Source organism: Euprymna scolopes, chromosome 17 (genome assembly GCF_053919585.1).
Source record: "Euprymna scolopes isolate OS-2025 chromosome 17, ASM5391958v1, whole genome shotgun sequence".
In the NCBI taxonomy this organism is placed as follows: Eukaryota; Metazoa; Mollusca; class Cephalopoda; order Sepiida; family Sepiolidae; genus Euprymna; species Euprymna scolopes.
Window position 1 is genome coordinate 15,558,680 of NC_136498.1, and position 26,127 is coordinate 15,584,806.

The 26,127-nt window shown below is 35.5% G+C and overlaps 1 protein-coding gene across 2 annotated transcripts in view; it reads left to right on the forward strand.

The window, feature by feature from the left end:
- LOC145296684 (uncharacterized) overlaps positions 1 to 26,127 on the forward strand; it is a 64,861-nt gene that overhangs the window by 37,749 nt on the left and 985 nt on the right. For both annotated transcript variants that reach the window (XM_080142638.1, XM_080142639.1), the window contains exons 3-4: positions 10,526 to 10,622; positions 22,311 to 22,406. In XM_080142638.1, coding sequence (XP_079998764.1) covers positions 10,526 to 10,622; positions 22,311 to 22,406 — 193 coding nt within the window. The remainder of the gene's footprint in view (positions 1 to 10,525; positions 10,623 to 22,310; positions 22,407 to 26,127) is intronic.

The following is a 26,127-nucleotide window of genomic DNA, read 5'->3' on the forward strand; positions in this document are numbered from 1 at the left end:
CCACTTCCCTAGATGAGTTCATAATTAACGGATACTCTAATTTAACAGCTAAATCTGACCCCCAAGATCGCCATGGGCATGGAATATGTGCCTACATTAAGGATGGCTTCCCGTGTGGCAGGGATATCTCTATATGTGCTTCAGGGTTGCACTTGCTTACACCACTGCATTTATATTTGCCCTATATCGGCCCCACAACAGCGGAGTTACTATCTTTAAGAGCATATCTGAGAAAATAGACCACATACTGTCTGCACATCCCTCGGCTAACATCCACAACTGTGGTGACTTCAACGTCCATAAAGTGGAATGGCTGACGCATTCAAATAAGACAGATGATGAGGGGAGGTTTTGTCATGATTTTGCCATTGCTTATGACCTCACTCAGATTGTTTGTGAACCCACCTGTGTGCCCGATACACCCGGTCAATATGCAAGCCTCCTAGACCTTTTTCTCTCAACTTCCCCTGAGCTATGTTCATGTTCCGTTCATTCTCCTCTAGGATCCTCCGACCACTCCATCATATCAGTTAAGATAAAAACGAAATGTAAGAAGCCCCCAGACGTACCCCTCCACCGTACTGTATACCGATACTCTATGGCTGACTGGGATAGCTTCCGTACATTCATATCTGATTTACCTCTGCACTCCATGTTTAAAAAGGAAGTGTCCTCTATAGTATCAGATCTGACCGAATGGTTAATTGTAGGCATAGACCAATTCATACCATCTAAAAAATTCCAACAAAAACCTAACAGCCAGCAATGGTTCTCCCCAGAATGTGCTGCTGCTATCGCGCACAGAAATCACTTTTTCCATAGCTACCAACGTAATAGATGCACTGAGACTAAAGCTGCTTTCAGGACTGCCAGCAACCACTGTAAAAGAGTAATAAAAAATGCAAGAGAGCTATATGCCCAATCTGTTAAATCCAAGGTAGCTGATCAGCGGCTTGGTTCCCACCAGTTTTGGCAAATAACAAATAGGATCCTGAACAGAAGTGTGCGTTCTATCCCAACCATTATCAATGGACCAGAGGTCATCTCGTCAGCGTCAGACAAGGCCAAACTATTTGCAAAGAACTTTGCAGCTAATTCTACCCTATGCGACGAAGGCCATCAACTCCCCATATTTCCTCCTATAACACAGAACACGCTAGGTAACATACAAATATCCGTGCATGAGGTCGCCAAGCTAATCAAGAACCTTGATTCCAGTAAAGCAACTGGCCCTGACGGCATCCCAATTATAGTGTTAAAAAAGCTTCAACCAGAACTTGCTCCCATACTTACGAAACTATTTAAGCGCTGCCTTAAGGAGAAGTGCTTTCCGATCCCCTGGAAGACCTCATCAGTTTGCCCTGTATTTAAGAATTCAGGTGATAAGTCATCTCCCTCTCAGTACAGACCAATAAGTCTTCTCTGTGTTATGAGTAAGTTGCTGGAATCAATATTAAATAGAGAAATAGTCAACCACCTCAGCAGGAATAACCTTCTTAGTGACACACAATATGGTTTCCGCTCTGCAAGATCTACCGCAGATGATGTGGCTGGTTACCTTTAATGCATCCAAAACCAAACTCCTATCCTTACATCATCAACGCTCTGATCCCCATCTGGCATCAATTGTGATGGATGGCTCTCGTCTGGGTGAGGCCCCGTGTTTTGACAAGCTTCTGGGTTTGACCTTTACTCCTGATCTGAAATGGAACACGTACATCAAGTCTGTTGCCAAGGTCGCTGGAAAGATGGTGGTATCCTTCTACCGCTCCAGAAGATATCTCAATAATGATGCAATTCTCTATCTATATAAAAGCCAATACGTCCAAGGATGGAATACTGCTGCCGTATCTGTGCAGGAGCTGCTAAAAACAGCCTATCCTGCCTTGACAGAGTACAAAATAGACTTCGTGGCTTAGTGGGGGATGCCCTTTTTTCTTCCCTGCAACCTCTCTCCCACAGAAGAGACGTTGCGAGCCTAGCCTTGTTTTATCATTATTTCCATGGCAGATGCTCGTCTGAACTCCAATCTCTGTTCCCCCCTCGCCAATCTTTCACGAAAAACACCCATCTAGCTGAATCCACTGTGAAAAATTTCCCCCACTCTATATCTGTGCCTAAATCAAAACGCGGATTCCATGAACAAAGCTTCTTTCTTAGAACTGCACGCCTGTTGAACTCTGTTCCGTCTGCTTGCCTCCCACCGGACTACAACTTGGATGTGTTCAAGTTCAACGTTAACAAATTCCTAATGAACCGCCCCCTTAAGTAAACACTTCATCAAACCTCCACACTAACGTAATGTACTTGCAATAACCCTTATCCCTGAGTGGCTTCCGGGCCTTGATAAGTGGTGATCACTGTGTAAAAAAAAGGGGGAGGAATAATGCAATTAAGTGAAAAAAAAAAATTATAAACGGGGAAGGGTATATTGTCTACTATTCGAAAATGCCAACGAGGAATATATCAAAACAAAAAGTGTATCCTTAGTGCAAACAAATGATGGCAAAATGAATTCAATGTCTTAATATCTGAGAGAGGGAAATATTCACGGAGATGACTTACTGAGTTTATTCCCTTTTTTCTTTTTATCTTTTCTTTCTTTTCGTTCCAAGCAGTTGGCCAAAATGTCTTTGATATACGTCCCTCCGGATTAAAACGCACATGTGTAAAGTTCGCCATTTATCGCATCCTCTCGCCGCTGGTATGGAGTTTCTCCCAGGCGTTATCTCCCTTTGTTGTTGGTATGGAATTTCTCCCGGGCATTACCTCATTTCTTTCGCTGTCGGTGGAGTTTCTCCCAGGCGCTATCTCCTTTCACTGTTGACGGGGGGAGGGGTCGATACCTCCTATCTCAACGGCATCGCTGCCACTGTAGCTGGGATTGGACTTTCATACATCCGTCTGGCAATACGGCCAGCGGAGAACTGTTTTTTTTTTCTTTTTCTCCCTCTCTCCTTCTTCTCAATATCTTTCTTAGCTCCTTTCTTTCCTTTATTCTTCGTTGCCTAGCAACCGGCACGGGTCGATGGGTTTGTGGTCAAATGACCCGGTCATCTCACTAGCTTGCATATCAAAAGGCTTTTCTCACCTCTCTCTCCTTCTTTCCTATACTCACTGTCTCCCTCTCTCTCTCTCTCCCTCTCTCTCTTTCTCTCTCTCTCTTTAGGTTTAGCCTCTCCCTCTTTTTTTCCTATACTCTCTTTTTCTCTCTCTCTCTCTCTCTTGAAACTACGTTCATTTGCCTCGGTGATAAGATAAAATAAAATAACAAAAAACGATACATTTCTGGTTGGCCTGAAATTAAATATTTTGATTTTTAATTAATTACGTAATCCAAGTTATGGATTACGTCACAATATATATATATATATATATATATATATATATATATATATACACACACACAACACACACACACATATATATATATAACTACTTAATTTACTCACATAAAATTAATATACGAAAGTATAGAGTATAGATTTATGTGTAAACCTTAAGTATTTACTTCAAAAGTGCTCAATACGTAGGTAGAGCTAGTTAGTAATTTATAAAATATATATGGCGATTAAGCTACAGTACACTGAATATTCGGCGTTTCATCCACTCTAGGACTCCTCAGGCTTATGCGCGATTTCTGTGGTTGTTTATCGTTTTTGTATGCTCCTCTTCTATTGAGATTTTAGTTAGCCAATCAGCTTTCTAGTATCCACCGCGCCCCTTCCTATCAGCCAATGGGCATGCATTTTATCGGACAAAGGTTCTGTTTTAAAACTAGGTTAGTGTTTTTTGTTTTATTTTTTTTTAGTTTATATATAAATATATATATATGTGCACACACATATATGCACATATATATACATATATATATATATATATGCATACATCTATATGTGATCGTTTATGTATATTCATGTTTATTTAATTTATTTATTTGTTTATTTTCTATTGATTGTGCTATTTTAAAACTATTTTGTATCGCTATCCTAGAGTAAATTTTATTTTGTGAACACAGTTATTTGCTATTTCTCTTCTACAGTTTAATAGATGTTGGGTTCTTTAAAGTACAGGATAGCAAATTTTTCATGAAGGCATAATCTACATGGGTCGTCTAGATGCCTACACATGGTAGCTTGTCTTATTATTTTCCATTCGACTACCGGCGAATGTCTGCTTTCTTTGAGTTCCCAGTATTTATTCGCTAGTGTTGTTTTTATACGGTGTTTTTTTTATTGCTGAATGTACTTTTGTGGTCATAGTATCGGGTTTTGAAATCTAAGGAAGTCATACGTAATATTTCTTGTTATTTGGGTTTTCTTTTGCAAATATTGTTGCCTGATAAACTATGCTTTTGGTTAGACATTTATTTTGAACTGGGCAAAGTGTGCGGTGTCTACAGTTGCATTTATCTTGTTCATTATTAGTATTTTTATTTATAGTATGGTTGTTCTTGTCTGGGGTTGGTTTATTATTATTATTATTATTATTATTATTATTATTATTATTATTATTATTATTATTTCTGCTAGTGTTAGTTTTATTTTTGTCACAGGGTTTACTTTTTTATTGTTTATTTTGTTGTTGTTTACATTGTTTTTATTTAATATTTTGTTATTATGTGCTTTAATTATCATCTCTAAATTTTCGCAACAACTGTAGGATAACTTTAAGGTATTTTTAGTGAAGATTTTGTGTAAGGGGTTGGTTGCGGGAAAGTCTTTTTCAATAACATCTAGAAATTTCTTTCCAAGTTTTGTTTTTAACATTTGATTGTATGGAGGCGTATACCAAATTATAGTTCTTTTTCTTCTATTTTTAATTTTATTATAGCTATTGGTGTTTTGTTGCTTATATTTGATATCGATATTTTTGTATCCACTATATTTTAGGGCTGTTTCGTAGATATTGTTTGACCTGTTAAATGCATTTTCATCGCTTGAGTTATTACTGAGTCTACTTACGATCGAGTTAGGAATGTGTTTTATAATTGATGGTGTGTGATTGGACTTAGAGTTTACGTATATTGGAGTAGCGTTATCTTTTAAGTAGGGTTCATATGTGTTTTTATCTAAATTTAACGTGACGTCCAGGAAGTTTGTTATTTTTATGTTAGCTGATACGTTTGCTTTTAGGCCTAATTTTTTCATTTACTTGTGTATGATTTTCTTAAAGTTATCTCCCTTGACTTTGTTGGAGTTTTTTATTATAGCTAGTCCGTCATCTCTATATAGGCCGATATCCGTAGTATCGAATATGCTTGTGAGGGTATATAGAATGAATAATCCCACAAGATCTGATGCCTCTGTAGAATCCCTGGCACCCATCGCCAAATCAAACGAATTTTTCATTTTAGTTTTTATCCATTGGTTATTGTTATTTATTAGAACTGATTTTCTACATTTTTTAATAATGTTGATTTCTTCCGAGGATATATCAGTGTATGCCTCGACAAATTCTAGGGCAATGTTAAAAAGTTCTTCAGATATCGAGGGATAAAAGTCTATGATGTCAAACTGTATAAACGTACATTTATCTTTGTTTTCTATATTTTTAAAACCAGGTGATTGCTTCGGTAGTGTTTGCCCACTGGTTTAATTCTAGGTCTTGTTTGATTTGTTTGTTTACTCTAGAAAGTATTGTTTTGCTAATTCTACCTATTTCTGGTTTAGTTGGGTTTATCAGGCGGGTGCTGGGATTATTATTAAAGTCCCATTTGTGGTCTTTAAACAGAATGTATGCCTCTCTAGGTTTCAATTTACCAACTTTATCGCTAATTTTTAATATATCGGTAATTTATATATATATATATATATATATATATATATATATATATATATATATATATACTCAAGTCTATGTAAATATTGATTTGCCCAAAGTGGTGCAGGATCTAATCCCATTGGGATGTCTATAGTTTGGAGTAATATTTTATTTCCTATGTAAAATAACTTTCTTTAATAAGATAACTTATAAGTGTTTTTAAAATTCCTTTGGAAACACTAGTTTTCCTTTTTTTTATTTTTACACCAGAGAGCTTTAGAGTGTGAAAAGTCTATAAATTTACCTTTACCACCTTCAAAAGCTAGATCTACAATATTGTTTAATTCTTTTATAAGTTTTTCGTGTGGAATTTTAGTATATAATGTATTAATATATATATAATATATATATATATATATATATATATATATATATATATATATATATATATATATATATATATATATATATAGTCAAACACAGCGCCAACAGAAATGAACACACTAACAAAACAAACATACACTAATACATTCATTTAAACACACATAAACGCACACGGTGCCAGCAGAAATGAACACACACTTACTAACAAAACAAACATACATTACCACATTCATTTAAAGGCACATAAACGCACACGATGCCAAAGGAAGCACACATGTATACTTAATTCCTCCTTGCAAACAAGCACCTTCTTTTCATGGACTTTTAGAACCCCCATACCTTAAAACAATAAAAATAATAAAATAAAAATAATAAATAAGAATAATTGTTTTCGTATGAACAGACATTATTATTATTATTTCTTTTGATATTGCTTTTCACTCTACACTTTGGCCAAGATCAAAGTGTAGTATCTGTTCTTCAGATGCTGCACTTCCATTTCTTGTTCTCTTTCGGTGGAGGAGCAGTCCTTCACGACTGAGACAATTTTTTATTTTTGTACCTTTTCTTCACTATAAAAACGACCCTGGTATCTAACTCTGTCCCGTGAGGAGGCATAGTAAATAGGTACACTTCCTGATATTGAATAACAGGTTTTAATTCAAAGCTAAGATTTTGAAAAATTCATAAAGATGGACAGAATATACCGATGGTAGAAACGTTTTTTTTTTTTTTTTTTTTTTTTTTTTTTTTACAAAGGCATCACCACATTATCAAGGCCCAGAGGCCACTCAAGGATAAGGGTTAAAGAGTGTACAGTAGAAATTGGTCAATATAGTAATCATTAGTAATGAAAATTTGGTAAATTTAATAACTTATATGGAACGGCTCATCAAGAACTTATTTACTTTAGACTTGAACACAACCATATTGTAGTCAGCCGGAAAGCAGGAAAACGGAAGACAATTCCACAGGCGTGCAGTTCTAAGAAAGAAGCTTTGTTCATGGAATCTACGTTTAGGTTTAGCCACAGATAAAGAGTGGGGGAAATTATTGATAGTGTTTACAGCTAGACGAGTGTTTCTTGTGAAAGTTTGGCGAGGGGGGACCAAAGATTGAAGCTCAGTTGAACACTTTCCATGAAAATAACGATACATCAGAGACAAACTCGCAACATCTCTTCTGTGAGATAGAGGTTGCAAGGAGGAGAAAAGGACATCTCCTACGAGGCTACGAAGTCTATTTTGAACTCTATCAAGGCAGGACAAGTCCTTTCTAGCAGCTCCTGCCCAGATGTGGCAACAGTATTCCATCCTTGGACGTACCTGGCTCTTATATAGGTAGAGAATAGCATCAGCAGTGAGATATCTACTGGATCGATAGAAAGATCCCACCATTTTTCCAGCGGCCTTGGCAACAGATTTGATATACGTGTTCCATTTAAGATCAGGAGTAATGGTCAAGCCCAGAAGCTTGTCAAAACTTGAGGCCTCCTGAAGACGAGAGCCATTCATTTCAATTGATGACAAATGTGGATTAGAATGTTGATGATGTAAAGAGAGAAGCTTGGTTTTAGATGCATTAAAAGTAACCAGCCACTCCTTTCCCCATTGTACTACGTGCTCAAGATCAGAGGAGAGAGAATTGGAGAGAACTTGCTCGTTTACTGTCTTAGATGTGGTACCATAAATGGTAGTGTCGTCAGCATAAATGTCTACAAATGATGTAAGGATATGATTTGGAAGATCATTAATGTAGATCAGGAAAAGAGTTGGGCCCAGGATGGATCCCTGAGGGACACCGGCATTAATACTGTGAGCTTCTGATTTTTGCCCCTCAACTACTACTCTTATGAACCTATCAGAAAGAAATGATTTAATAATTGAGAAGACTTTTCCAGCTATACCATAGCTAGCGATCTTATGAAGTAAACCTTTATGCCATACCCTATCAAAGGCTTTAGATATGTCAAGAGCAATTGCTCTAGAAAGATTGCCACCGTCGAGAGATTTGCTAATCCTATGCGATATAACTGTAATGACATCTGCTGTAGATCTAGCAGAACGGAAACCATATTGAGTGTCACTAAGAAGGTTATTTTTGTTGAGATGTTTGATTACTTCTGTATTTAACACAGATTCTAGCAACTTACTCATGACGCACAGGAGACTTATTGGCCTGTACTGAGAGGGGGATGAGCGATCACCTGAATTCTTAAATACAGGGCATACTGATGAGGTTTTCCAGGGAGATGGGAAACTATTCTCCTTAAGACAACGTTTAAACAGTTTTGTAAGTATGGGCGCTAATTCAGGTTGAAGTTTTTTGAGTACTATAATTGGAATACCATCAGGGCCAGTTGCTTTACTCGAATCAAGGTTTTTGATTAGCTTCGCAACATCACGTACAGATATACGTATATCACATAGCGTGTTTTCTGATACAGGAGGAAATATTGGGGGTTGGCGGTCTTGGTCGCAAAGGGTAGAATTTGCTGCAAAGTTCTTGACAAAGAGTTTGGCTTTGTCTGATGCTGACGAGATTACCTCAGGTCCATTGATAATAGTTGGGATGGAGCACACGCTTCTGTTCAGGATTCTGTTTGCTATTTGCCAAAACTGGTGGGAACCAAGCCGCTGCTCAGCTACTTTGGACTTAACAGATTGAGCATACAACTCTCTTGCGTTCCTTATTACTTTCTTACAATGGTTGCTGGCAGTCCTGAAAACGGCTTTAGTTTCCATACATCTATTACGTTTGAAGCAGTGGAAAAAGTGATTTCTGTGCGCAATGGCAGCAGCACATTCTGGAGAGAACCATGGCTGGCTGTTAGGTTTTTTCTGAAACTTTTTAGAGGGTATGAAATGGTCAATACCTACAATTAACCATTCAGTTAGGTCTAATACTATAGAGGACACATCCTTTTTAAACATGGAATGCAGAGGTAGATCAGATATAAATGTACGGAAGCTATCCCAGTCAGCCTTAGTGTATCGATATACTGTACGATGAAGAGGTACATCTGGGGACTTATTACATTTCATTTTTATCTTAATTGATACAACAGAGTGGTCGGAAGATCCAAGAGGCGACAGAACAGAAACTGAACATAGTTCAGGGCAAGTTGTGAGAAAAAGGTCTAGTAGGCTCGCATACTGGCCATCATTATCGGGCACACGGGTAGGTTCCTGAACAATCTGAGTGAGGTCATAGGCAATGGAGAAATCATGACAGAACCTCCCCTCATCATCGGTCTTGTTTGAGTGGGTCAACCATTCAACGTTGTGAACATTGAAGTCTCCACATACGTGAATGTTAGCTGAAGGATAAGTAGAAAGGACTTGGTCAATTTTCTCAGATATGCTTTGAAAGATAGTAACTCCACTGTTGTGGGGGCGATAGAGAGTAAATATAAATGCAGTAGTGTGAGCTAAAGCAACCCGGAAGCACATATAGGGTAAGTTAGGATCTTCCCTGGAGATGTCCCTCCCACATGGAAAGCTATCTTTAATATAGGCACATATTCCATGCCCATGGCGATCTTGGGGGTCAGATTTAGAAGTTAAGTTAGAGTATCCTGAAATTGCAAACTCATCTAGGGAAATAACCTGTCCAATGCCAGTTTCACTTAAAAATAAAAGGTCTGGTTTAGTCTCCTGTAATTGGGTTTCAACCTCTGGAAGGTTAGAACGAAGACCCCTGATGTTGGAGAAGGAGACATGGTAGTAGGGGTCTACGTTGGAAGTTGGGGAACCGGGTTTAATCGTGTATTTTTTCTTGAAACTTGTCATGATGAAATTTTGGAATTTGTGGACTAGGTCGACAGATTTACTTAGAGCAGGACAGAGAGGGGAAATTAAGAGAGAAAAAGAAACGAAGAATTTTTTTTTATTTTTTATTTGTAGTTAATGATAAGGTAAAGCCGTAACAATTACCCACTAGTATGGCATCGAGAGGCCCCACCAGAAGCTACTGCATGGTCCAGAATCCATTCACCAAATGGCAATACAGCAGCCCCAGTACTTTGCACCTGCTGATAGGACAGCCTCCTTAGTGGTTAATCCAAGGTTCGGGTCCCTGACTATCAGGCGGATAACGTCAGCCCAGACAAAACGTTTACCTCCAGCACCCTTACTAGTGACATGGCTACAAGGATAGACATAGAAACAGAAAATTTCCGCCATCTCAGCCAACTGTTCGCAAAAATACTGCCAACCTAGAAAACAGCTTTTTCTTCTCCCTTTGTCCGAAAAATCACTCATTTAAAAAAAATGAGGACTGAGGGACAAATAAGATTTGTTGATAAAATAAAATGTTTAACTCGTAAAAAAAAAACATATATTTATCGAAATCTAAAATATACCTATTTTTTTTCCAGGTGTCTGTAATTTTCGCGGCATTTCAGATTGTTGGAATGACATCTTATCCAAATATTGTGAAAACGGAGTTTGTGAAGAAGAAGCTGATTATTGCTCGTTTGTATAATATTTCTGAGTTGTTCTGTGGTGGAGTAAAGATTGTTTATGCACTAGTGTACTTCAACAGAAGTATCTTTTTTTTATTTATTTACATTTCCAAAATTTGATTGTTCCGCTTACCAATTTGCATATCTTTTATCAATTCTGCAATCACATATTTTCTGAAATTTAAGAGAACATTTTTGATTTAAGAGAACACACACCTCGAAACACCCAGGCAATGCCGGGTACCCACGCTAGTTTTTTATAAAGTAAGTCTTCTTAGGGTTCAAGGTTCAAAGTGATAATAATTAAGAATAACATAAAACTTAACATTTCTACCCAGTTATGACTGACGGAACAAGAACAGTTTACTTATGAAGATAAAATAAATGGCTCTGTTCAAAATTCCATATAGGTTACCGAGTTTGACAAAGATTTCCAAGTTCAGATAGATGCACTGGAAGAAGGTTGGAGATTACATCAGCCGAAACGTTGTGAAAATAACAACCAAAATATGAAATCGTCTAAAATCTTTTTTGTTCACCCTTGACAACGCATATCGCCACTTGGGGATAAGGGGTCGAGGAAAGAAACTATTAAAGTAGAAAGGTGTGGCACTATATCTCAGTGCTACGGTTGTTAACACACTCTTCAGTATGGCTGGGTGGTGATTTGGCCATAAGCGCAGACATACACAGAAATGCCGCTCACAATTCTCTTTCCTCTATCGGCCTCTTTTCATCCGGACAGCATGGGTGAGCACACATATTTCTGTCTCTCATATACGAGAGGGAGCACTCCTCTCCTCCTTTCATCATTAGTTAGGTTGGGGTGTTTAATTTTGAAGGTTATCAATTGTAAATTGTCTTTGTGTATATATTATATACATTTTGTAGAATAAATAGTTTATAGTATGTCTCATATACGGCGATTGTGTGATTATTTCTTTATACACTGGACTGACCTCTCTAAAACGAATGGAAGCCGAAACTGTTACTGATTATATTATAAGAGTCGAGACAACTGCAAATTCTTTAAAAATGTCTGAAGTTATAAGTGACAGTCTGTTAATTTCCATGGTTCTTAAGGGATTACTGAGTGATTTCAAGCCATTTACCACCGTGATAACCCAGAAAGAAATACCCATGCCAGGAATAAAAAACGCAACTTTGCCAAAAGCAGGTTTTTTTCCTAAGAAAAGTACAAAAATTGTTATAATTGTGGACGACCTAATCACAAGAGTTTCCAATGTAGATACAGGACTCAAAATGGCGACTATATTAAAAATGTAGAGAGCTCTGTTAGCGAACATACATTTTTATTTTCATGTACATTTGATGCGTCAACAAGCAATAATAATTTTCTTGTCGGTTGTGGGGCCACGACACATGTGATTACAAAGGAATCTGATTTTATCAATTTTGATCCCAACTTTAAGCAACAAAATCATTTTGTAGAACTGGCTGACGGGAGTCGAGTCAATGATATCGTTTTTGAAAAGAGCCAATGTGAAAATCTCGCTAAAGAACAATAAGGGTGAACTGTGTTTCGGTATTCAGGAGAGCGCTCTTCTGGTCCCAAAATTTAAACAAAATATATTTTCTATGCAGGCTGCCATGGGACAATGTGCAGATATAAACTTTGGCCCCAATAAATCGGGTTGGTGTGCCCGAATGGAATTGTATTCGACATTAAATAAAATGGACGACTATATTATTTAAATAGCGTAGTCCCATCAAAAACGCCTGCCATGATCTACAAACATGGCATAAAATTCTTGAGCACTGCAATATTCCTGATATCAAAAAGTTGCCGACTGTAGTTGACGGAATGCGAATACAAACATCAAAAACCTTCAACTGCGACGTCTGTACGCAGGGGAAGATGACAAACTATGAATACAAGATACAAAAAAAAAAAAAAAAAATTAAGCAGAATGCATATATTTAGTTCAACTTGCTTCGCATATATAGAGAAAAAGAGTAAATTGAATATTAAAGCTGACAGAGGTATATTTCTTGGATACGATAAAAACAGTCCAGCCAGTTTAATATTTTTTCCCGAAAAAAAAAAAAATAAAAAGAATCCGGTGTGTAAAATTCACAGACACGTTTAATTGTAAAGACGAAAACCCGTCATATGAAGAGGATGGAATTATATTACCTCAAATGATTAGAACAAACGAAAAGAATAAAAATGACCGAGACGAGTGTCGATGATGATGATGATGATGATGATGAAGAAGAAGAAGAAGAAGAAGAAGAAGAAGAAGAAGAAGAAGAAGAAGTCGAGAGATATCCCAAAAAGAAATAGAAGACGACCCGATTTTTTTGTGGTCGACAATATAAAAGATTATCAAATCGACTATTGCTATTCAGTGGAAAATGCCCCAATAGACTGTGAAATTTATATTACCCCTCCAGAGGGATTTATAATGAAAAATAAAAATAGCATGTGGCGACTTAACAGAGTACTCAGTGTTGGAACACAGTGTTCCATGATTATATTATTAAACAACAATTTAGACAATGCGCTGTAGACCCCTGTTTATATACCCAACACAAAGACGATAAACTACTGATTTTGGTTTTGTGGGTCGAGGATATTTCAATCGCATCAAATTGTGATATAATGTTGACTGATGTTAAAACAAATTGAGTAAAAGATTCAAAATGACCGATCTTGGCAAAATATCCTGGTTTCTGGGAATAGAATTTACTCAAAGCAAAGGACTTGTTACGATGACTCGATCGAGGTACATCGACGAAATACTATTAAAATTTGGAATGGGAGAGTGCAAGAAACGCTCTACACCGGTCGAAAATGATATTAATAAAAAGTATACACACAGTCTGAAATAATGAATGACACACAGTATCGCGAAATTATGGGTAGTCTTATATATTTGATGACTGCAACCAGGCCCGACGTATGCTATACAGTAACGAAACTGTCACAGAGATTATCACGACCGACAATGAAGGATTTGGACAGAGCTAAACAAGTCCTACGTTATTTAAAAGGAACTAAGGAGCAGAAGTTAGTATTTAGAAAATCAAGAAATCCCCTAAAATTAGAAGGTTTTTCGGATTCAGACTGGGGCCCATAGCCTGTAGAATTGTAAGCCATTTTGAATCCTCAGATGGTTCGCTGTTACACACAAGTCCTGGTAAGTGACTTTGTTTGTAGTAGACAGTTCCACAGAACAAAGTATTCTTACCGTGTTGAAACCCGGGAAAGAACATGTGAAATTGCACCAGAAAAGGTTTAATATTTATGAAGCAATTCTGGTTTCTGATTGGTTGGTAGCAGCACGTGAATTTATTTGATTCGTCAGTTCTTAGCAGCATCGTTTATAAATAGAATCGTCCGACTGTGTGGGATCGTACCCCATTATCACTCCAAAATATTGCAACAGCTGGGTGGTGATTTGGCCATAAGCGTAGACATACACAGAAATGCCGCCCATAATTCTCTTTCCTCTATCGGCCTCTTTTCATCTGGACAGCATGGGTGAGCACACATATTTCTGTCTCTCATATACGAGAGGGAGCACCCCTCTCCTCCTTTCATCATTAGTTAGGTTGGGGTGTTTAATTTTGAAGGTTATCAATTGTAAATTGTCTTTGTGTATATATTATATACATTTTGTAGAATAAATAGTTTATAATATGTCTCATATACGGCGATTGTGTTGTGTGTTTTCTTGTGTCTGCAATAAATGTTTCCATTAAACAACGAAGCAGTCCGGCGGACAAAGGAAGATTCCAATCGGAATGCCACCAAGGTGAAGAAGTCATATTGAGAGAATGAAGGAGCCAAACATCCGCATCCAACATCTCAAGTTTTCTTCTCGATACACCGACCCTAATGATTGGCTCATCTTCACATCTTCACGGGACCGTTTCTAAGACCTTTAGTGTAACACGTGACGCCGGTCGTACGCAAGTGACCGGCTGATCATGTTATAAATGGTGCACTATTCTGTCCTTCAAATATTCTGTCGCCACGATATATATATACACATATATGCGTGTGTAAGGCACCCAATAAGTGTTCCAAATTGATCTGCCAATTCCAGGCTGAAACATTAACAAAGGAATCCAGGGAAATGTGCAGACACAAGTCATTTGCAATATTTAAATATATATATATAGTGTGTTTGCAACCGTGGCACTGAGATAAGTGCCTCACACACACACACACACACACACACACACTTATCTCAGTGCCACGGTTGCAAACACACTCTTCAGCATGGCCGGGTGGTGATTTGGCCATAAGCGTAGAGATACACAGAAATGCAGCTCAGAATTCTCTTTCCTTGATCTCTCTCTTTTTCGTCCGGACAATATGGGGTAAGCACGCATATTTCTGTCTCTCACCCCCTCCCCCTTAACACTAGTTAAGCATAGTTGGTTTAATAATTGTAAGATATGTAAAGTGTAAATTGTTTTTGTAATATATAGTGTATACATAATGTATAATAAATAGTTTATTATGTTTCTCATATATTACGATTGTGTCGTGTTGTGCATTTTCTTGTGTCGGCCATAAAAATGTCTCTATTAAACAACAAAGCGGTCCGGAAGACGAAGGAAGATTCCAACCAGAATACCACCAGGAAGAAGAGGTCATCTTGAGAGAATGAAGAATCCACAAACATCCGCATCCAACATCTCAGTTATGCTTTTCTTCTTACAGACCCTAATGACTGGCCATCTTCACATCTTCACGAAACCGTTTCTAAGACAATTAGTGTAACACGTGAAGTCAGTCATACGCCAGTGACTGGCTGATCGTGTTATAAAGGTATTTAGAGACCTCAACATTTCAAATCCTCGTATCTGCTTAACTATGGATGGTAGTAAGATAAAAATTGTATCATTTTAAAGCTAAATGCATTAAGTTTATGTAAAGCTATTTTTTCATTTCTGTTCAGATCCAGTAATGGCGTTCACTCAACCAGAAAAAGCGTTTTGTGTGCTTGAATTTGCAAAAACTGAAGCATGGACACTTGCTCAACATGCATTTCACAAGAAATTCAGAAAACAGCCACCAGAAAGGAAATCCATAAGAAGATGACATGGTAAATTCATGGCAGATGCCGAGCTAAGAGAACAGGACGCCCCTTAACTTCAGAAGATATGATTGAATAAGTTTGAACTGCCTTCCAGCGGAACCCCATAAATCGATCAGAAGAGCCAGTAGGGAACTTTAACATCCTACAACAACTGTTTGGCAGATACCAGATGCGTTTTTATATCCTTAATAGTTCTTGAGATATTCAATGTCAAAATATGCCCAAAATTTTGGGAACATCCTGTATATTGCCAAAATGTCTATCAAATCACCAGAAATACTGCATTGGCGTATGCACTCACCATTCTTTTCAACTCATGATTAACTCGCTTGAACGAGGTGAATCATTTAATCCACAAAATGCACCTTTTCAGCTTCTATGCCTGTACTTCTGGCACACATCATATGGTGATCTAAGAAATATTATTACCTTATAGAAATACAAAGGTAAACTCAAGAGTACTCACCTGCCACATCGTAATCAAGCTGTTAACAATACTTGAGAGAACTTAAATGCCTACTAAACACTATCCTCGAGTGTCTAAGGTCTTTCTGTACAGGGGTTTGCCAGAACAACTTGGCATGAGGATACTTTTCACTACAAATGTACCATAATGTGCGGCGAAGTTACGTAAACAGCAGTCGCTGCAGTGAACTAGAGAGAGGAACAGTAAGAGGTAGCAGGATTGATGATGTCATGTGAAGATAGCAGCAGCAGGAAGACAGAGAGAGTGGAGTTGGAAAGACGTGACAGCATGAACAGCAGGAAAAAGAGAGCAGACGACAATGAATCCCTGCTAGCCAATGACAGCTCTGTCAAAGTTTGTTATGTATAATGGGAAGCACAGACAGGAAATAAAAGTGTCTCTCAAAAAAAAAGTGAGTTCAAAGTATTTTTTTTGTTTGGTACTTCGATGGGGTCGACGGACGAAAGGAAAAACGAAATGAGAACGCCTTCTATAACATTACACAAGTAAATATTCAAAATTACATAATATTCGTGACCAAAATAAGATCTCTAACCAACACTGGCTTTTACGAGAAATGGTGCACCTTCTCCAAGTAATGATGCCTCAAGTAACAGCACGAAATCGGATAGTCCACCAGACTAAATGAATTCTTGTCCCAGAATCCCGTAAGACCAAAAGACCACAAGAAAGATATACTATAACATATTTAAGCGGTCAGTTGGTAAAGGAAAATTATGTTCTCAAATTCTTTATCAACTCAATGTTTGAGATGTAAAGGAGAACTTTAATGGAATATTCAAATATTTATGTGTCGCATATAGAGGTCACGTGTTTGCTTAATTTCTGAGAATTTTGACTGCAGTAAAATGAAACACATATGGCTGTAAATTAAAGAATTTGTTTTTCACGTTGTAGCAATCTTCTTCATATGTGCAACAGGACGAGTCTTCATTATCTTTTTGTCATTCATAAAATTTTCTATTATCACCCGTCTTGTTGAGATGCACTTTTTTCCCATGTAAAGCCCACATTCATATAATTCATGAATTTCCATTTTCTCCAATTCTCTTTCCTTTACATCAAGCACATCGTTCTTCTGTTCTTGGTCAAAAGTAAGTAAAACTGCATGTTCTTGATAACTCCCCCTGTGATTTGAGGAAGTTATCTCCCTTGATCAACATGACCTCAATTGATACAAAGAGAATTTTCATTTTCTGCTTCTGGTTTTATATTTTCCCACAAACAAGCATTTTTTACATCAAAATAAGAACTATTCATCAATGTTAGATAACATGAATTAACATCAAATAAAATAAAGTTCATTTGGACTGTATCCACGACAGTGTTAGCATTCTTTCTAGAATTGAAACCCATACAATATCGGGCAAAATGTTTAGTCTAGTTTAAAACAACACATTATCTTACTTTGTTTGTCCATAGGATTTATTTTATTCTGTACCTCTACAAGGCCACCATTCGCCCATGTATGGAATATTGTTGCCACATTTGCACTGATGTATCTGTTGCTTGTCTCTCTCCTGAACAAGGGTCAAAAGAGAGTTGCCAGTCTAATAGGTCCCGCACTGTCAGTTAGGCCTTTGTCCCAGCGACAAAATGTTGCATCCCTGTGCCTGTTTTACAAGTATTTTAACAGAAGGTGCTCCAGTGAACTACAACCCCTTGTACTCGCTCTATGTAAATACCCTCGACAAGCCCAACAAGCAGCAAAATCCCACCCCTACATAGCAGAGATCCCCAAATGCCAGAAAGCCTTTCATTCTAATAGTTTCTTCCCTAGGAATGCTAGACTTTGGAACTCCCTTCCGGATCCCTGCTTCCCTGACTGTACTGACATGCAGAAGTTGAAGTGTAATGTAAACAGACATCTTGCTGCTCAACTCCCTACATAGTAAATCTACAAATTATGTCCCAGATAGTAGGCCCCTACATCAAAGTGGCACTGTGCCTTGTTTGGGGTGAAAATGCAATTCAAAAAAATCTATTATAAACCAATTTCTTCTTTGATAGCAGGGGCGGTTTTACATTCCGTTGCTGAAATATCAGAAAACACTTTCTTCAATGAATTTTTTTCATTTTTGCACATGTCAAGCTTGAACACATAGTTTTTGCTAAATTTTTTTGGTTTCCTCCAACATATTCAAAAGCATTCAAAAGAAAAACGGCCTGGATTCCTTCTGACAGAGTAATTCCAAATTTCTACATATTTTTATACAGAAATTCATATTGCACCAAAAATTCATTTCTATTAACCTGACAGTCGCCTTTTTGTAGGGACAAAACCCTTTTTAAGTGACATCCATGACATAGACATACACAGAAAATTTTGGACAAATATGGTAAAATAGTCCCATTAGCCCTAAAAAAGCCCCTGGGCACACCCAAGAGTTATCATGAAGTATAGACAAACAAAATTATATAGAAACTTTTCAGAAAGTTTTATAAAAATTCAAGTCATCAATTTTCTTAATAAGTACAAAAGTGTAAATTTTAGCCATTTTAACCCGAAAGGCACCCCTAGGGGGGCAACCAAAGTTTTCCCGGAAAATCCGTTCTATTACTTTTTTACTCATATCATGTTTAATGTTTGTGCAAAATTTTTAAAAATTCCAAAGCGTAGTTATTGAGAAAAGTGCGGACAGACGAGTGGACGAACGGACGAGGGTGAATTTACAGATTCACCCTCCTTTTGTCGGGGGACCAAAAAATAAAATAGTATATAACATTCTCTTATATTTTGTTGTAGTGACAAATATATTGCTGAGCGCTGTTGTTCTTCAGATAAAATCTGTGAATATTGACCACCGCAGGGGACACAAGTGCTATGTCTTGTTTTCATTGAGCATTTTATTGTTCATTTAGAAAAATTTACTAAAATTACTCTAACCACTGCGCCATGTGTCGTGGTTAGAATACTTGGAAAAAATCAATAGTAAAATTAATATTCTCCTGAAGGTTGACAGTTCAATTTTCTGTGTGAGCGACCGAAAAATATGATTGCGAATGACTTAGGGCCTCTGATGGAATAAGAGCATACTACTCCCCATGAAGTAGGTTTCGTTCAAAATTCTGTCCAAATTCCTGAGTTTGACAGAAACATTCCAGAGTTTGTACAAGATACACCTGAAGAAGGCCGGAGGTTACATCGACCTAAACGTTGTGAAAATAACACTTAAGATGAGAACAGTAGTCCGGAGAATCTAAAGAATATGAAAATCCAATCCTCATCTCGAAAATTCAAAAACATAATGATATTTTAATTTATGCAGATTTCGTATTTATTTCTCTATTGATTATTATATTGTACCCAATATATATTAGTGATTTCAAAAGTTTAAAAAAGAATGAATAAAATATGACTTGGCTGCCATCATCAAAAATCAAAACCAAAACATTTAGCTCTCCAGTCCACATGCATATCAAAACTTTACAAATTAACCAAATTGAATGTATAAATGTATATTTGTGCATGCCTAGAGGATACCAATAAAATCCAGTTACGCCTGCCATTTCCAATTTTTCAATTTTGACCTTTTAGCAGCTATTTTTACCGGCTAAAAACCAAATCGCATTTGTTCCACAAATTGGAATCCCTATATATCAAGTTTCAAGTCTGTAGACTAAAAATCGACAGAGTAATTTGGTAGAAATCGTTCCACACACACACACACACACACACACACACACACACATGTATATTTTATTAATACAAACAAATTTACATGATCGCAACACTGAACATGGTAATGTTTCAGACAAATGATTGGTTAAAACTAGAAGTCCTCATCAGGCGACTTAATAAATGTTTCCTTTCCACAGAAGAAACCAGTCCTCAAAATGAAGAAAAAAAAATGGACTGTTTTTTTCTGTGGAAAGCAATTATTTATTAAGTCACCTGACGAGGACTTCTGGTTTTAACCGACCATTTGTCCAAAATATTAGCATGTCTGGTGCCGCAACCATGTAAATTTGTTTATGTTAATAAAAATATATCTTGCTTTTCTTTTATTGAGCACTCTTAATAATCTTGTTAAATTCATTAGTTATCACTCTTGACTACCTCCAACCTGATATATATATATATATATATATATATATATATATATATATATATATATATATATATATATATATATATTTTGTGGAAATGGTAATTAATAAAAACTGAAGAAAGTGCTCAATACCGTTATAGAGCAGATATGCGTTTTATTTATTTATTTTTTTTTGTTATCGTATCTTTCTGTTAAGTTACATTATTGTTTCAGCTACTTGGCCGTTTTTTTTTGGGGGGGGGCCGTCTGTAGCTTCAGACGGCCAAAAAAAAAAACGGCCAAGTAGCTGAAACAATAATGTAACTTAACAGAAAGATACGATAATAAATATAAAACGTATATATATATATATATATATATATATATATATATATATATATATATATATATATAAAATAAATAAAAATAAATGTTTTCATCCAGTGTCAGTAGGCGTAGGTGAAACGTAAACAAATTCCATGGAATCTTTCATGTTTTTTCTAATGGCTGGAAACATTTGATGCTTTGCCATATATATATATATATATATATATATATATATATATATATATATATATATATATATATATATATATACTAGCAAAAGTACCCGTCATTGACTGGGTTCAAAAACAGCCTACAGAAAATGGACTCTAATTTATGAAAGTATGATAGGTTATGAAAAGGAGGGTTGTAAAGAGATAGCTTCGAATTTGGGAGTATCAAAACCAAAGCAAAATATGATGAAAGTAAAAATAAAATAGATAAACCCCATAATTTATTATACCATACCTGTTCACACTGAAAAACTTATCACAATATTCTGTGGATCTATATTAAAAAACCTTGTTAAACTTTGTGACATATTTTCATTCTATGAAGGTCAGGCGCGAACGAACACCCCATAATTTTATTATACCATATTTCTTCAAACTGAAACATAATTATCAAAGTATACTTACGCAGATAGATATGAAAAGTCTTTATTAAAGTTTGTGCTTATTTCCATTCTATGGAGGCCATGTGCGAACGCAGACCCCACAATTTTATTATACCATCCCTATTCAAGTTAAAACATACTTATCAAAGTATTATTATGTACATCTATATTAAAAACACTTGTAAACGTATTTTTAAATTTTTTATTTCCATACTTTGTGGATCAGGCGCGTCTGCAGACCCCACAATTTTAATGAATCATCATTATGCCAGATCAAACATACCCATTCATTCCTGTGTTTCGATACATCTATCATTATATGTGATCAGTTTTCTATAATAGTCAACCATATAGGAGTCTATTCGTGACCAGACACACACACAGACGTTCAGCTTTATATATATATATATATATATATATAATGTGAGATTATTGTTTTCCAGATGTTAGGTAACCAATGAAGTTTAACAAGGTTAATCCAAGAGTGCTCAATACCGAAGTAGAGTAGTTATACAGTTAATTGTTTTTATATGAGCAGTAATATGTTGCTACACAATCATGAGCATGTTTCAATCAGCTAGTTACCAGTAATTAGAGACCTCTTCAGGCTTATGTAAAAACAAATAAAGAGTATATATATATATATATATATATATATATATATATATATATATATATATATATATATATATAAGAGCAAATAGTCAATAAAACATGTTAAAAACACTTTAAAAAAGAGTTAAAAACATATTTAATCTGAAAAGGAAACATTGTGTTTCTTTTTCAGATTAAGTATGTTTTTAACTCTTTTTCGAAGTGTTTTTTACATATTTTATTAACTGTTTGCTCCTATTATAAGCTCTATCTCCTATTTGATCTTATCAAGCTTTTACATCTGGTTGAGATTACTTTATAAATATTAATTCTTTAATATTTATAATATACTTTAGTTTTACCATCTTGGATCATTTTGGTAAATTTAATTGTAATTTTTATTTTATTTTATATATATATATATATATATATATATATATATATATATATAAAATAAAAATTACAAGTGCTATGAGTTCATCAGAACACATCTATTGTCATAAACAAAAAATATCATGAGTTAGGTGTGAGTGTAATGTTTATTTTGTTTCCTATTTCCACATTTCAGAGATAAAAATCTTTTAATCGAATGCTTTCAAGTCAACTGTGACAGCATTGACGGCAGAGAACATGCTTGGGTGTCATTATTCACAGGAGTATGCAGGTGAGTGTTTACCTTCCCGAGTGTTACTTATCTTCTGACGCACTCGTACACATTACTAAGGCAGGAGTTTTTACGATGCTGATACTAGTAATAATAATAGTTTAAATCTTACATAAGTTTAAAGGAGTATTTTGGGGTTTGTTTCCATCTCCCCCACTGTTCATAAATTTAAAGAAAATAGCAGTGTTGCTATTTATGTACGACGAATTAAGGCACGACAAATGGCTCCAGCTGATTCTGTATTCATGTGATATTTAAGCACGTCATTCGAGCAACCTAGGATTTTTATGTCAAGAATAACAAGAAGCAACCAATTTTAATTTAGACGGATTGACATGTTGTTTATTTCATCAAAAATCTTTGTAACAAATAAACAAGTTTTGTTTTTCAGACTTGGGAGGGGGATATTTTGTAGAATAAAGAAGACGAGAAGTCTCATTCTAAGATTAAAAACAGCTTTACTGGTCATCATCGTTAGTAAGGATAAGAAAACGGATTAGTCATGGAAAGTGCTCTTTTATTTATTTTTTTAAATTTTCTTCCTTTGAAGATTGTAACGTTGAGTATGGGGTAGCCAAACCAGCTGCCAACATTGCCCTGCTTTTTATTGAAACCAACCCGAGAGCTCTTTTTAGTATCCTCGTTGTTCCCTTAAGTGCAATTGTCTGGATCTCTTTTGCACTTGGTACACCAGGAATATTAGTTAGGTAGGACTTCAGGTTCTTCTTCATAAGCCCTGTGGCACCTATAATAACTGGTATGATTAATATCTCCATAAGATTCCAGTTTCTTTTCATATCATACATGAGACCTTGATATGTAGTCTGTTTCTCCCTTTCAGCTATGTTCAGACCTCCATCATTAAGAACACTCACTTCAACCCAGGTTGCCAGTGTTCCTGTGTGGAGACGTAGGTTAAAGATTAGACAAGCCTTTTGAAATAAAAAGAGAGTTTATGTGTGTACCACATTGAAATCTATATCTGCCTCAGTATTTTCTTTAATTTTCTATTTTTGAGCGATTATCGAGACTCCCAAAATGTGATCCTCTCATGTTGGATATTTTTTGTTCTAAAGAAACACTCAACACTGCTTGTTTTTTTAACTGAATAAACGCTTTAAAATAAGTTAAACTACTATAAACTTAGCCAGCTAGGTAGAAAACAAACACTTAGAAAAATCAATTTTATCTTTTTTAAAAAACAATAAACAAATAAAAATATATATTTTTTTAATATTATGGGATGTTATAGTCTCTTTTAAAAGCAATATCTCCTTCAAGCACGGTCATAAAATGTGTTTTCAATCGATATTTATTCAATAATGGACCAGTTTTCCTACCTAGCAAAATGGACGAGTTTTCCATGGGCGAATGTTCCGGGCATCAGTCATTTTTATTTTTTTTATTTTTACTTCAAAATTGTTAAATCATTAAGAAAAAAGTAATCAATAAAGATAAAGAAATTTATTTATCAATTTTATTGAAAACTTTACTCCCTTTAAGCATCTTTTAAATTTAATTTTGTTGTTGCTGTTGTTGTTTATTGTCTTATTTGTGAAGGGGATATATTTTTGAAAAAGCTCTCCCCTCCCTAAATTATATTAAAACAATATTGAAATTTATTTTCTTTGGTAGGGGTGAGGGTGGGGGGCTCTTTTAAAAACTATAGCTACCTGAGTATTTTCTTTAATTTTGGAGCAATTATCGAGACTCCCAAGATGTAAGCCTCTCATGTCAAACTTTTTTTTGTTGTTCTAAAGTACACTCAACACTACGCTTTTAAAATAAGTTGGCCCACGAAAAACTTACAAAGAAAACAAACACTTAGAAAAATCAATTTTATCTTTTTAAAAACAACAGTAAAACAAGTAAAAATATTTTAAAAATAATATTATGGGGTGTGTAGTTTCTTTTCCACTGGAACGCTCATTGTCCAGCTACTTTTAATGTTTGTGGCTAGTCGCTACATTTTTTATCCATTTTTTTTTTTTTTGTAAATGTTTATTTATTCATAAACTTTTGCATAAAAAACGTATAAACCGTTTATCGAGTAACGCATAACTTTTGATTGCTTTTGCGGGTTTTTTTTTTCTTGCGGTTACATTGATATCATTAACATGGACTAGTTTTTTTTGGGGGGGGGTATATCAGAAATTACTTTTTCGAATGTTAATATTTTATATTTTATATGCGAATATTTATAATATTATTAATCATTAGACTGTAAATCTTGAAACCTAACAAAGATTAATTATTAATTGCAGTTTGAAAAATAAAAATAAAGTTTGTTTTTTTTAATCATTAAGTCACTTCTGCTGTTCCATATTTATTAAAAACTTTGTATAGTAAACACAAGTACTGACGTCATCGATTTTGTGCTCCATACTTCATAATCGGTTGGAGGTTCCTAGAGATATGACATGATTTTTTTAATAATCATTACTCACTAACGGGGCCTGTGGAAATTCCACAGCAAACTTTTTCATATGTAATATATCTTAGAACAGCACGCCAGTGGAACTCTGTTCCGTCTGCCTGTTCCGTCTGCCTGTTTCCCACCTGACTACAACTTGGATGTCTTCAAATCCAACGTAAACAAATCCTGATAAACCGCCCCCTTAAGTAGACACTTTATGAAATCTCAACACTAACGTACAACGTACTGTACATGCAATAACCCTTATCCCTGAGTGGCTTCCGGGCCTTGATAAGTGGTGACCTCCTTGTAAAAAAAAAAAAAATTGATGTTAGCATTCTGTGGATGTTCAGCATAAATGGAGATGCCCTGATATTATTGTAGCTTTTTTGTTAAAACTGCAAAAGTTTTTATCTAAACTAGCCGGGACACCCAGCGAAGCCCGGTCGTAAAATGCACTTAAATATGGTATTTTAATTTATGCAGATTTCGTATATATTATTATAGAGTCAATTTTCTATCGAATCTTACAAATTATAAAGTTGAGATTTTAAAAATTAAAAAAAATATATATTCATATAACTTGGATGCATCAGCTTGAATCGAAATCGAAATCAAAACTTATGAAGAAAAGAATATATATGTATATATGTATAACTTGAGTTCCTTCAGCTATAATCGAAACCAAAATAAAAAAATTATAAAGAATTCTTGGTAAAATCATTTCTCTAAAAAAAAAAATAGATGACTTAAGTTTCATCAGTTATAGTCGAACCCGAAACCAAAACATCAGTTATAATCGAACCCGAAACCAAAACAAAAGAATTCTTGATAAAATTATTTATCTCAAGAAATGGGAAGTCATAACAATTAAACGACAGTCACTCAGAAGAAAAAAGATGTAAGTGTGACACACAAAATAATGCACATGCTATCGTATTAATATATTGATAAGCTCATGACCGTAAGCACACAGGCGATTTTTAAAAGATTTTCGAAGAATTATGTGCCTGAAAAATAGTCTTTCTACCACTCATATCTTTCGTATCCTAAAAAATTTTTCGTATGCAGGGGCAAAAATAATTTCCCATCATGTTTCATAAACTGAAAAATTTATAAGGAGAGTCTTTCGTATCTAGAGGCTTGTATATTTTCTTCCCTGATCTTTCTTATTTATATTTATATCTCGGCAGCAGTGATAAAAGCATATCTTATTTTTCTTTTATTAATATTATTGCAATTTTCACCTTTTTCCCTTGTACATATTTGTGAATTATTCCATGGATTTTGGCCTTTGGATTATTT